Genomic DNA, 11765 nt, shown 5'->3' with positions numbered 1-11765 from the left:
CACTGTGTGTAGTTTCCAGGGTCCAGGCAGTCCACTTCCCATCTTACGCACGTTTGTTCAGCTTGGCAGCATCCAGGTGCTGGAAGGTGATCCACGGCCTGCAGTCACAGCAAGACAGCTGCGGATGGGAAGGTCAGAGGTGCCACCTGTAAAGCAGCTGCAGTGGGGACTGTGAAGGGACAAGAACATGCAGGGATATCGCTTTAAGCAAACTCAAGGCAAGTTTGGTGCTTTGAAAAAATGCTGATAAATGTCACTGGGTGAAAGAATCAAACTGAGATAGAAGCAAAATATATTTATTAGAAATGTTACATAGTGGCACACCTTACACTTAGGAGCCCTGTCCACCTCTGACAGTACGTCACATCTGGGCAGTGCTTGGCGCTATCTAGGGTGCTCTTGAGGGAGAGGAGGCCACACATGGATCGAGTGCATTCAACTACTGTGGTTAAAGTCAGTGAGCTACTCAGGGTGTTCCAGAGTCGGTCAGAGGACCCAGACGTCCAGGGGCTTCAGCAGACGCTGGAGACACTTCTCTTCCATTGCCTGGGTGTGCTCTCAGATGTCAGTGGCAGGACATCTCACACTGCAATACTTAAGAACTGATGGATTGGGTGAGTGGGTCTGTCCCTAAGGGTCTCAGCTCTCCATTTCCATCGGCCAGTGACAAGTTGCAGGAGAGAGACAGGTCAGAGACCAGCATGTGGCTGGTGCTCGTGGGAGATAGGAAGAGAATATGGCCAATATTCATTATTGCTAGATGGCTGATTTCTTTGGGACAGCCCCCCACCCTCTCAGGGTCTCTTCTACCCAGACTGGTTCCAAATTCTCAGGCTCAACTGATTCTCCTGTCTCCATCCCCAGGATAGCTGAAGCCACGGGCGGTGGCCCTGTGCTAGGCAGGACACGGGTTTCTGTCTTCTAGCCATGGCTTGTATTCTGGATGGTCTACAAAAGCTGAGGAACAACTGGATGAAGAATGAGAACTAAGGAAAGCGTGGTTGCTGAAGTGAGAAGGGACTAGGAAGAGGGACATCCCTTGGGATACTGTCACTGCGTGGCCTCGGCACTGCCACCCACCAACAGTTCAGACGCCACTTAGTGCAGAGAATCACAGACTTCTCAACACGTCTGAGCTTCCCAGGGCCTTGCATTTTGCAGTTCTCTTTGTGCTTAGCTGAGGACAGATGGAAAGAAACATGTCTATGGAGGCTTCTGATGGCCTCTGAAGGATGGTTTGCAGAGAAGCAAAGAACACAGCAAGAACAAAGCACCAAAGCTGGGTATGGAATCTCAGCACCCAGGAGGCAGAGGCAGCAAGACCAGGAGTTCAAGGCCAGCCTGGACTACATGAGATCCTGTTTCACAAAACTCAAAACAAAGCAAAACAAACAAACAACAACAAAACCAAAACCCAAAACAAAACATAAAACAAAAACAAGAAAAAATAAGGCACCCCCCCCCCCCAATGCTTCTGTTCTTAGCTGGTCAGTTTTCCATACTCATTTCTATTCCCTGGAGCTCTTCCCAGGCCCTGCGCCTCCACATGCAGTAGTATGGCACCTTGGCAGAGAGCTGGAACTCTGTCAGGCATGCATGCCCTCTGCCTCGCCCCCAACCTCCAGCAATAGCTGCTTCTATTGAGAGGGCATGCCATCCCTCTTCTATGCCCCCTGGCAAGAACGGCAGCAGTCAGGGGAAACCCCAAAGAGAACACAGACAAGAACAGATGTGGCTGGCCAGTCCTCTGCTGGCTGGTCCTCAGCGACCTGGGGCCCCAAAGTGCCTCTACTTACAGACACTGTGAGGTGTCTGGAGACCAGCATGGGGACTGCTCTGCCGAGAGCTCCAGGTTCTTAGACAGCACCCTGAGAACAGCCAGGGACAGACTAAACTCCCATGCCTTAACTGTGGCCTTTCCTATACAACTCCAGAGATTACCCCTGAAGAAACAACACCCAGCTGTGTGGGCAGGACTTCCCCCACCCCACCCCGCTATGATGGCTGGGCAAAGCAGACCCATGGAGACAGTGGGGACGGGGGGAGGGGGAGGCACATCATCAATTATATCAACACATGGGTATGGGAGGCAGCCCAAGCAGCAGCCTTGAGAGGGACCCATTCATCAGCAAGGAGGTTCTGAGGCCTCAACTTCCACTTGGAGATGAAGGGACCAGCAGCTCCTGTGGGGAGAACGAGGGGCAGGGAGTAGCGTCCTACCCCTCTGCAGGGCTGCCCATCAGTTCTGGAGAACTGTGAGCATGTGCAGACTCCATCTCTGCTCCGTTCCAGTTATTCTAACTCACCTGATCCGAGGGTCAGGCATGCAGTTCCTGGAGGAATTCCAGGGGATCTGTATGGAGCCACAGCCAAGAACTTCAGATAGAGCCTGAAGGTGGAGTCTGTGGCCCCATGAGGCTACATTAGTTTGAGAATCAAGCTGCTGTACCCAGCTGCCACCCATCAGAGGGATGGACTGGAGGGAGGGGCAGAACCCAGGTCCTCCAAGGATAGGGCTGGGCCAGCAGACTGGCTCAGACAAGCAGGCAGATTCACTCTAACTGTGGCAGTCATTCTCAGGGGTTGCTGTGAGCAGACGGTCCTTTGTCCAAGGACCAGTTCAGGGCTATTTGGCACTTAGAACAGGAATGGGTGTTTGTGCATATCCAACTGTCTGAGAGAGGGGCACCCTCATTTGCTGTGAAGTGCACATTTGTTTGTACAAGAAAAATAGCAAAAAGCTTCTAGAGCAGTGGTCTCAGCCTGTGGGTTGGGACCCCTTTGGGGGTCGCATATCAGATATTCTGCATACCAGATATTTACATTATATTCATAACGGTAGCAAAATTACAGTTATGAAGTAGCAATGACATAATTTTATGGTTGGGGGTCTCCACAGCATGAGGAACTCCTAGCATTAGGAAGGTTGGGAACCACTGTCTAGAGCCACCTGGCTTGAGCACTCACGGAGAGGACCATGTGCTGCTTCTTAGGGAACCAGCAGGATTTTAGGGGACATCACCACTCCTAACAGCTGCTTTCATTAGGCAAATGTAAAAGGCCCAACAAGTACCAAGGGCCAAGCCTGTTTGGAGCCAAAACGTGGTTTACATTTCTTGTCCACCCAGGATCCCAAGGGGCGCACCTCTCAGCCTGCGGAATTGTGCAAATGTACAGGGAGCTCGCCATCACAGGCTGCTTTGCACACATGAGACTTGTGTTGAGTTCTGTGTGTTTGGCAGACACGTGTGTGAACGGGACTGTCAGTAAACAGCAGGGCAGAAGGTGTCGTGGACAACGGTCACAGTCCTCATCAGCCAGGACACCAGCGCGGCACTCAGGCTGTGTGGTTAATGAGGACGCCAGCTGGCCTCCCGTGGGCCCTCGGCAAGGTACCTAAGTGTCCCTTTGTACTTGTGAGGAATCTAATAGGGACAGTGAGCTCTATATGCAGTGTTATTCAGCCCTCGGTTATACAGAACCGGGCGAGCATACTATTTCCCTACTATTTCCTTAATCAGTGTGTTTCCAGGATGCTAAGAAGCAAAAGCTGCTTTTGTTTTTGTGTTTTGTAGGGTTGTTCTTTTATTTGGGGGGTAAGCAGCTGGTAAGGACAAAGTTTTGAATAAAGCAAAGCTAGAGCCGTTTTAGTGAAGGAGGAAGGAGAAGGAGAAGAAAAGCCACGGTGACTGAAGGGCTGTTTGTCAGTGTGTAGGCCACGTGTGGGCAGCAAATGGGACTGGCAACACTTGGGAATCTCACAGAAGAGGGCCTGGGTTTGGGACCCAGTGTGTGAGAAGCCAGGCCTGCCTCGCTAGAAACTTCCCATTGGGAACAAGGATTCCTGAGCATGGGCTCCAGACACGTTTGCATGAGATGGAGCCAGCTCTGCTTCTCCACGGAGTGCTGGTGCACCTGGCTGAAGCCTTCCTTGGAAATGCAGACGGCTAGGTGGTGGGCACAGCAGGTGTGGTGGACAGTGAGCAGGTGCTTCCAGGACTAACTGCAGGCCAAGAGGCAGCGGCTGTCGCTGGGTCTTCTGTTTATGTCTCAAAGTACTTGTAGATCTGGGCCACATACTGCATCACGCTCTGCCAGTCAGGCCGGTCCGTGTACAGCATCTCACTGAGCTCCTGCAGGGGAAAGGCAACAGCACAAGAGGGACACCTCAGACCCCTTTTTACCAAGTGACTCTGATCCAGGTCAGGACTGGTATTGACTGGAAACCTTCCGCTGACAGGAACCAAAGTGTAGGCAAACACAGACCACGCTGAAGTGCTGAGCTAGGCTTTTCGGCAGCTTTACCGGGAGATATGCCTCTTTCAAAGACCAAAGACATGACTTCCTGTGCTTTCATCATTAATCACCATTACAGCGTTTTACAGTCCCCCAAACTTCCACGTTAGAAAATGGTTTCTAGTTTTCTAATGCGCACATGAACCTAAGTCCAGTTTCCTAGGCTCCCACCACAGTGGACATGTTTTCCCACACCCTGCGTCTTTCCAATGGACATGCTTGTGCATGCTTTCTCACACCACTGTGCTTCAGTGGGTGTGTGCTATCTGCAGCTTCCTTCGCTTCCATGTATTGCACTTTGCACTGGGTAGTCTTTCTTATCTCTTTTTGTCAAATCAGTTCCTCGAGAGCTAGTCATGAGGTTACCAGAGATGCCTTGAGCCAATTCAAATCACGTGCTTTACTAGTGTTATCACCACTTAGTGGCTGGGCTCTTTCTTTCTTTTTCTTTCTTTCTTTCTTTCTTTCTTTCTTTCTTTCTTTCTTTCTTTCTTTCTTTCTTTCTTTCTTTTTTTCTTTCTTTCTTCCCCTCTAGTTGAGTGAATTTTTTTTTTTGGCTCTTTATTTAGTTTTATTAATTTACTAGTTTTGGGGGCTAATTTTGCAAGGAAGCTTGCTTCACAAGCACGTGTAAGGGCAAGGCCGAAGGGCGAGAAGACAGGTGAGAGGACTAGGTGCCTGGCAGGCTACTCACCAAGCTCTTTAGAACACGTTTAATTATTAACTGGGATCGGATGTGGAGTCTTTTGTGGCTGTAACAGAACAACAGCCAGGAGCAGAGGTGCAGAGGGAAAAGCGGCTGAGGAGCGCACATCTGCTCCTGGGTAGCCGCCAACTGGCCGCCAAGTGAACACTTCTCTCCTGCTCTGCTCCCTGGTCATGCTAAAATGACCAGCATATCATAATCCACCAGCAAGGGCACTTAGGACCCAAGAGGGACCTTCCACACAGTTCTGCCCAGAAAAGTTTTTGAAGGAAAAAAAATGAAGTCTTAGAGCAGGGGTTGCTGACGACAGCACAGATTGTGATAAAGACTGACTGAGCACACAGCGGGGCAGAGGCAGGCGGATCTCTGAGTTCGAAGCCAGCCTGGTCTACAGAGTGAGTTCCAGGAGAGCCAGAGATAGGGGAAAAAAAAAGTCTGACAGTGTTGATTTAGAGGCAGATGAGCTCTGAGAAGGCATGGCTATGAACTCAGGAGGGACAGAAAACTTTCCTTTCTGTAGAGGAGGCGGTCTGTAGTTTCAGATGATTTGAAAGTGCAGTTACTAGTCACAGTTTAACTCAGACCATGTCACACTAGCAGTTACTGAATCAAAAATATTTTGTGACATAATTAACATCACATCTGAAAATTTTTGGAGAAATGTTTTGCACATTTCAGGAGGAAGGGAGGTTGTCTTAGTAATAATTTCACCACACATGAGATTTGCTTTAATTAACAGTTAAGAGCCCAAACCCAGGTCCATATGATTCCACCAAACACATATAGGAGATCTAATACTAGTTATTCAGTTTCCAGAAATGGAAGATGAGAGAATATTTCACAACTCATCCTGTGAAGCCAGATTAGTCTACAACCTGAAGTAGTCAAAGACACTTCGAGAAAACTGTAAGTCAGTTTCTCAGATAAACAGACACAAAACTGCTAGCAGATTGGAAAAAATATTAGTAAACTGAATTCATTAATCTATAAAGTATCATGATCAAAGGAGGCTCATCCAAGGAATGTGAAGCTGGTTCAATGCTTTTAAATCAATATTAACATATTAACAGACTGAGAAAAAAATATGTTCAACAAACTTCAGAATCTATTCATGATTTAAAAAAAACCTCTCAAAAAGCAAAACAGAAGTTAACTTATTTTACACACTAAAGGGTATGTACTGCCCCCCCAAACCCAACAGCTGGCACCATACTTAACTGTATAAGATAATGCTTCCCCCCTCAAATCAAGACTGAGACAAAGATGGACTCTCTTACTTGTCCTGTTTAACACAGTGGTTGAAACTTTAGCTAACAAGGCATGGAAAAGAAATAAAAAGGCATACAGATTACCAAGGAAACAATAAGACTGTTTTTGCAGATGTTGTAGCGGTTGAAAAGCAAGCCTGGACACAAGGTTAGCAAAGTTCCACTACACAGTCCCACAGACCTCAGTCACCTTCCTGTATGCCAGAAACGAAAAGCAGGGACTTTTAACTAGAAAAAAATAGTACTTACGCCCCCTCCCAAGTTTGTTTAGTTTTAATTTTATGTCTGTGAGTGTTTTCCCTGCATATATGGGTATGTACCACATGTATGCCTGGTACCCAAGATGAGGGCATTGGATCCTCTGGAACTGGAGTTCCAGGCCATTGTGAGCTGCCTTGTGAGTGCTAGGAACCAAACCTGAGTCCTCTGGAAGAGCAGCCAGTGCTTTTAATCACTGAGCCATCTCTCCACCTCCCACTCCCTACTTTTAAAGTCCAAATCTAACATAATATGTACAATTCTATCTGCAGAAAACTATAAATCATGACAGAAAGCAAATACCTAAATGAGTAGACATGTATTATATATTTGAGTTAAAACATAATATTGTTAAGATTAATTATTCCAAGTTTGATATATAGATATAATATAATCCCAATCAAAATCCCAGAAAATCTTTTTTTTGTTTGTTTGCTTTGTTTTGTTTTGTTTTGTTTTTCGAGACAGGGTTTTTCTCTGTGTAGCCCTTGCTGCATTGGAACTCACTCTACAGACCATGCTGGCCTCAAACTCACAGAGATCCTCCTGAGTGCTGGGATTAAAGGTATGTACCACCACTGCCCAGCAATCTCAGAAAACTTTAATTTTTGGTAGGTATTGACAAATGGCTCTAAAATTTATTAATGCAGGAGCTGGAGAGATGGCTCAGAGGTTAAGAGCACTGGCTGTTCTTCCAGAGGTCCTGAGTTCAATTCCCAGCAACCACATAGTGGCTCACAACCATCTGTAATGAGATCTGGTGCCCTCTTCCGGCCTGCAAGGATACATGCAGGCAGAATGCTGTATACATAATAAATAAATCTTAATAAATAAATCTTAAAAAAAATAAAATTTATTAATGCAAAAAAGCAGAAAAACAGTCTAGAAGAACAACGAAGGGGCAAGATTTCAGCTCTGGGAAGGGAGAGGTAAGGATGCTCTCCTCAGTACCTGGTACTGCACTGGACGGCCCTACGCAGAACAAAGGCAAACAAGCAAGTAATGCATACGTCACAGCTCACACCAAAGCAGACCAGAGACCACAACGAAAGCTTTTGAGAGCTCTAGGAAGAATACAAGGGCAAATCTGAGTTGGTAACCTTGGGTTGGGTGATGAGCTTTGAACTATATCAAAACATGGACCTTGAAAGAAAATGAATTATTAAACTGGGTCAAAATTAAAACCTTTGCTGAGAAAGATACTGTTAAGAGAATGAAAAGATAACTCTCAGACTGGGAGAAAATATCTGAAGATCAAGTATGATAAGGACTTGTTTCCAGCATATGTGTGTGTGTGTGTGTGTGTGTGTGTGTGTGTGTGTGTGTATGTGTGTATGTGTGTGTTACATGTGCATGTCATGGCACACCTGTGGAGGTCAGAGAACAACTTGCAGGAGTCAGTTCTTCCTTTATATCATGTGGATCGCAGTGACTGAACTCAGATCATCAGGCTTGGTGGCAAGAACCTTTACCTACTGAGCCGTCTTGCTGGCCCACAAGGCAGTTCCTGACAAGAGGAAACTGGAGGTGTTTTTTGTTTTTCTTTTAAATTTCATTTTATGGTGTCCTGCCCTCATTTATGCCTGTCCTCCACGAGTGTGGATGCAGGTGTCTTTTGAACAGGAGATAAAAGGAGCTCCAGGTAGCATTAAATCTAGAAGATATCTTCTTCCCCTACTTAATGCTAAGGCAGGCCTTTCTCACGGGGGGGGGGGGGGGCTTTTTGCTAAAGGCACTGGTTAATCCTAGTCACTGAAAGACAGGGGAATTCAGTGACATTCCTGCACCTGTGTGCTGGACAGCTGTAGATGCACAGAATAAGAACCCTTTGCAACTGATTGTCAACTCAGAAGCAAAGAGATGCTTCTCCCACGTGGTTTGGTATGACTAACCTAGGGATGGATTACTATGGGTTGAGCACCTAATTAATGGGATGTAGCAGACAGAACACATACAATGGAACACAAAAATTCCCCAGACAGAATGAAAATGAACTTAACTTTGAAAGTACTGGATAAGAATTTCTTTAGTACCCTGATGCTGGAGAGATGGCTCAGTCGTCACGAGGACTGATTGCTCTTCCAGAGGTCCTGGGTGATGTTCCCAGCACCCAAATTGCCTGTGACTCTAGTTCCAGGGGATCTGATGCCATCTTCTGGCCTCTATGGGCATCAGTTACATATGTGCACACACACACACACACACACACACACACACACACACACACACAGACAGAGAGAGAGAGAGAGAGAGAGAGAGAGAGAGAGAGAGAGAGAGAGAGAGGCAAAATACTTCTACACATAAAATAAAAATAAATGAATCAAAAAAATAAGCAAACCAAAAGCCAGAAATGTACTATAGTTTCCTATTTTATTCACTTCCTAGCTCATACTTGCTACTAACAGTGTATGACCTGGCACTGTGCTAAGGGCCTTTAGTAATAAAAAGAGAAGGGATTTGTGCATCCAGGCTCACAGCAGCATTTGCTGAGAAGAGCTAAACTATGATGGTACCCTAATGTTCAGTAACGGATGAACGGATAAGCAGAATGTGGTATAACCACATCATTCACCTTAAAAAAGACGGGAATTCTAACAGATGAACTTTGAGGACCTTACACTATGTCACATAAGGCATACATGAGACGGATATGGTGGAGCAAGTACACTTACACGGAGCGTCTGAACTAGGTGTGTCTGAGAACAGTGGCTGCCAGGCTGAGGGTGGAGGTGGGGAGTTAATGTTTAACAGACTCAGAGTTTCGATTTTGCAAGTTAAGAATTCTACGTGGGGAGGGCGGCAATGATTGCACCACATTGTGAAGGTACTTCACCCCACTTAAAATGATTCAGACGGTAAAACTTATAAAAAGTAACTGACCTCACTTACTGGACTCTCAAATGTTCAGAAAGACAGTGGGTAAGGCTTTTGAGAGTTCAGTCCTGTGCAGTGACTGTCCTGTACATGCCCTGAGTAAGCAAGCATGTCATGGACAAAATGACTAAGGCTACAGTGAACCCTCACCAAGGCACAGACAGTTAGTCCTGGAGGACATACCACAGCGGCTCTGAAGCAGTAACAATGATGCCACGAACGTTTGCCCAATTCTTTCTGTGTGGATTGTGATTGGTGGCTGAGCAGGAATGTGTTCTAAAGTTCGGGGTACACTACAGAGCTTCACTTTGAAGTAATCTCCCTTGCTTACCTGTTACTCCCAAAACAGGTACATGCTTATATAGATATGGATATACAGAAACTTAAGGCTTGTTTATATTATTTTTAACTTTGTGTACATGTGTGTGTTTGAATGCGAGTTTCTACACAAGAGTGCAGTGACCGCAGAGGCCATTACAGGGGTGTCAGACTCCCTGGAACTGAAGTTACAGACAGTTGTGAGCTACCCAACACAGGTGCTGAGAACTGAACTCTGGTCCTCAGCAAGAGTAGTATGCAGTCTTCTCTCCAGCTGGATTTTATTTCTTAAATGTTTAGTGTTCTATTTTCTGAGTAAGGTCTAGAGAAAATGGTTACATGTGATATGTGGAGGATATTGGTATTTCTACAAAACTGTCGATTCTGTTTCAAATTCACATCGGCATGCTATCGCCGTTCAGAGCACGGCTTTCTCCACAGCTCCTTCACTTTTCATTTCTCCAAATCCTCCATCCTTGGAAGGCTATGGACTGACAACTCACTGCTACTTCAGTTTGTATTTTCCTGATGGTTCTTTTTTCTTCCTGACTGTATATGGATTAAAACAACAAAAAACAATTTTGGCCAAGCATAGTGGTGGTGCATGCCTCTAAACACAGCATTTGGGAGGCTGAGGCAGGAGGATCAGAAGTTCAAGGTCATTCTCAACTAAATAGTGATATCAAAGCCAGCTTTGTGTTTTACACACACACACACACACACACACACACACACACACACACACACACACCACATATGTAATACATTGGGTTACACGTGGCATTTTTTAACTACACCCAACCAGAAGTAACAACAGTAATTAATAACCTTTGGTCAAGTTCTATTGAAAGATTATGTAAGAAGTTTCAAGAATGGGAAAGCCAATTAACAGTGGCTTAAGTCAGATTTTGTTGTTGTAAATAAGAAACCCAAAAGCTGACTCCAGGTTGGTTATCACTCAGTATTTTCTCTTTTGTCCACTCCATAATATATATATTAATTTATTTATTTATATTTTGGAGGCAGGGTTTCATGTGACCTACAGTGGCCTCCAACCTACTGTGTTCGTTGGCTTTTCCACTCTAGAGACTAACTACACATTAATCAGTAAAGGTTCTCACGGTTCTTGCAGCCTTTGCTGTCTATTCAGTCTGTGGGGTGGCTTCCTGATGTTCGCTTTCTGTCCACCATCTAACCAGTTTGGCAACCCATCCATTGTGTTTTCTTATTCCAAAATTTCATTTCTAGTAGCTTTGTAACCGTCCTGGTGGCACAAAAACATTCTAAAAAGATACTTGTGCTGGTCCCTTTGGATATTGGCCTCTTTAAACATTGGTCCCCATGGAATTGTAATTTCTCCAGGAATCTCTTGCTGGGACAAGAGAAGGATCTGGCTTGTCTCAGTGAACTATGCATACAGTTCTGTCAACTTGTGAGACCACCTGGCCGGGGAGACCTGAGACTGGACAATGGTGGGTACTGATGGGCAGGACTGCTTAATTACACATCTCTTGGCCTGTTTAAGTCTAAGCCTCTTGTCAGGGCCTTAAAGATGGACTGGGAGTGTTTGTGTAGGGGTCACTGGGCCTCTGTGTTCCTAGTATGGCCACACTGTATAACTCCCCCCTCCCTGCTTTCACGATTAGTTATCTGTTGAATTGGTTTCCCAAGGATAGTCAAGCTTAGCATGTTAGGGCTAGGAGGGCGAGGCTCTGGCTCTGACAACTTCAGTAACGGGTTTGAGTCCTTCTGAATCTCCCTCCCCTTATATTTATAGCACTATGCCCCTCCCTGGTTTCTGTTCCTCTTTTTGTCTTTTTTGTTCTCTCTCCCTCTCTCTCTCTCTCTCTCTCTCTCTCTCTCTCTCTCTCTCTCTCTCTCTCTCTCTCGTTTTTCGGAGCTGGAGGGAGTCTCACTATGTTGTACAGGCTGGGCTTGACCTCAAGAGTCAAGCTAAGCCTCAGCTCCTAGAAACTAGGGTTAGATATGTGCCACCACACATGTTCTCTTACACATTTTAGCATGTGTGCGTGTGCTGTGTGGGG

The 11765-nt window shown here is 45.9% G+C and overlaps 1 protein-coding gene across 1 annotated transcript in view; it reads right to left on the bottom strand.

Moving 5' to 3' along the window:
• Positions 1-327: 327 nt before the first annotated feature.
• The window catches only part of Specc1 (sperm antigen with calponin homology and coiled-coil domains 1), a 206036-nt gene continuing 194598 nt past the window's right edge, over positions 328-11765 (bottom strand). Inside the window, exon 14 of the mRNA XM_059270864.1 lies at positions 328-4133. Within this exon, the coding sequence (XP_059126847.1) occupies positions 4044-4133 (90 nt within the window). The 3' untranslated portion in view covers positions 328-4043. The remainder of the gene's footprint in view (positions 4134-11765) is intronic.

The sequence above is a fragment of the Peromyscus eremicus genome, chromosome 8a, assembly GCF_949786415.1.
Source record: "Peromyscus eremicus chromosome 8a, PerEre_H2_v1, whole genome shotgun sequence".
NCBI lineage: Eukaryota > Metazoa > Chordata > Mammalia > Rodentia > Cricetidae > Peromyscus > Peromyscus eremicus.
The sequence above is the reverse complement of the archived record's forward strand: the minus strand, read 5'-3'. Positions and strand labels throughout refer to the sequence as shown.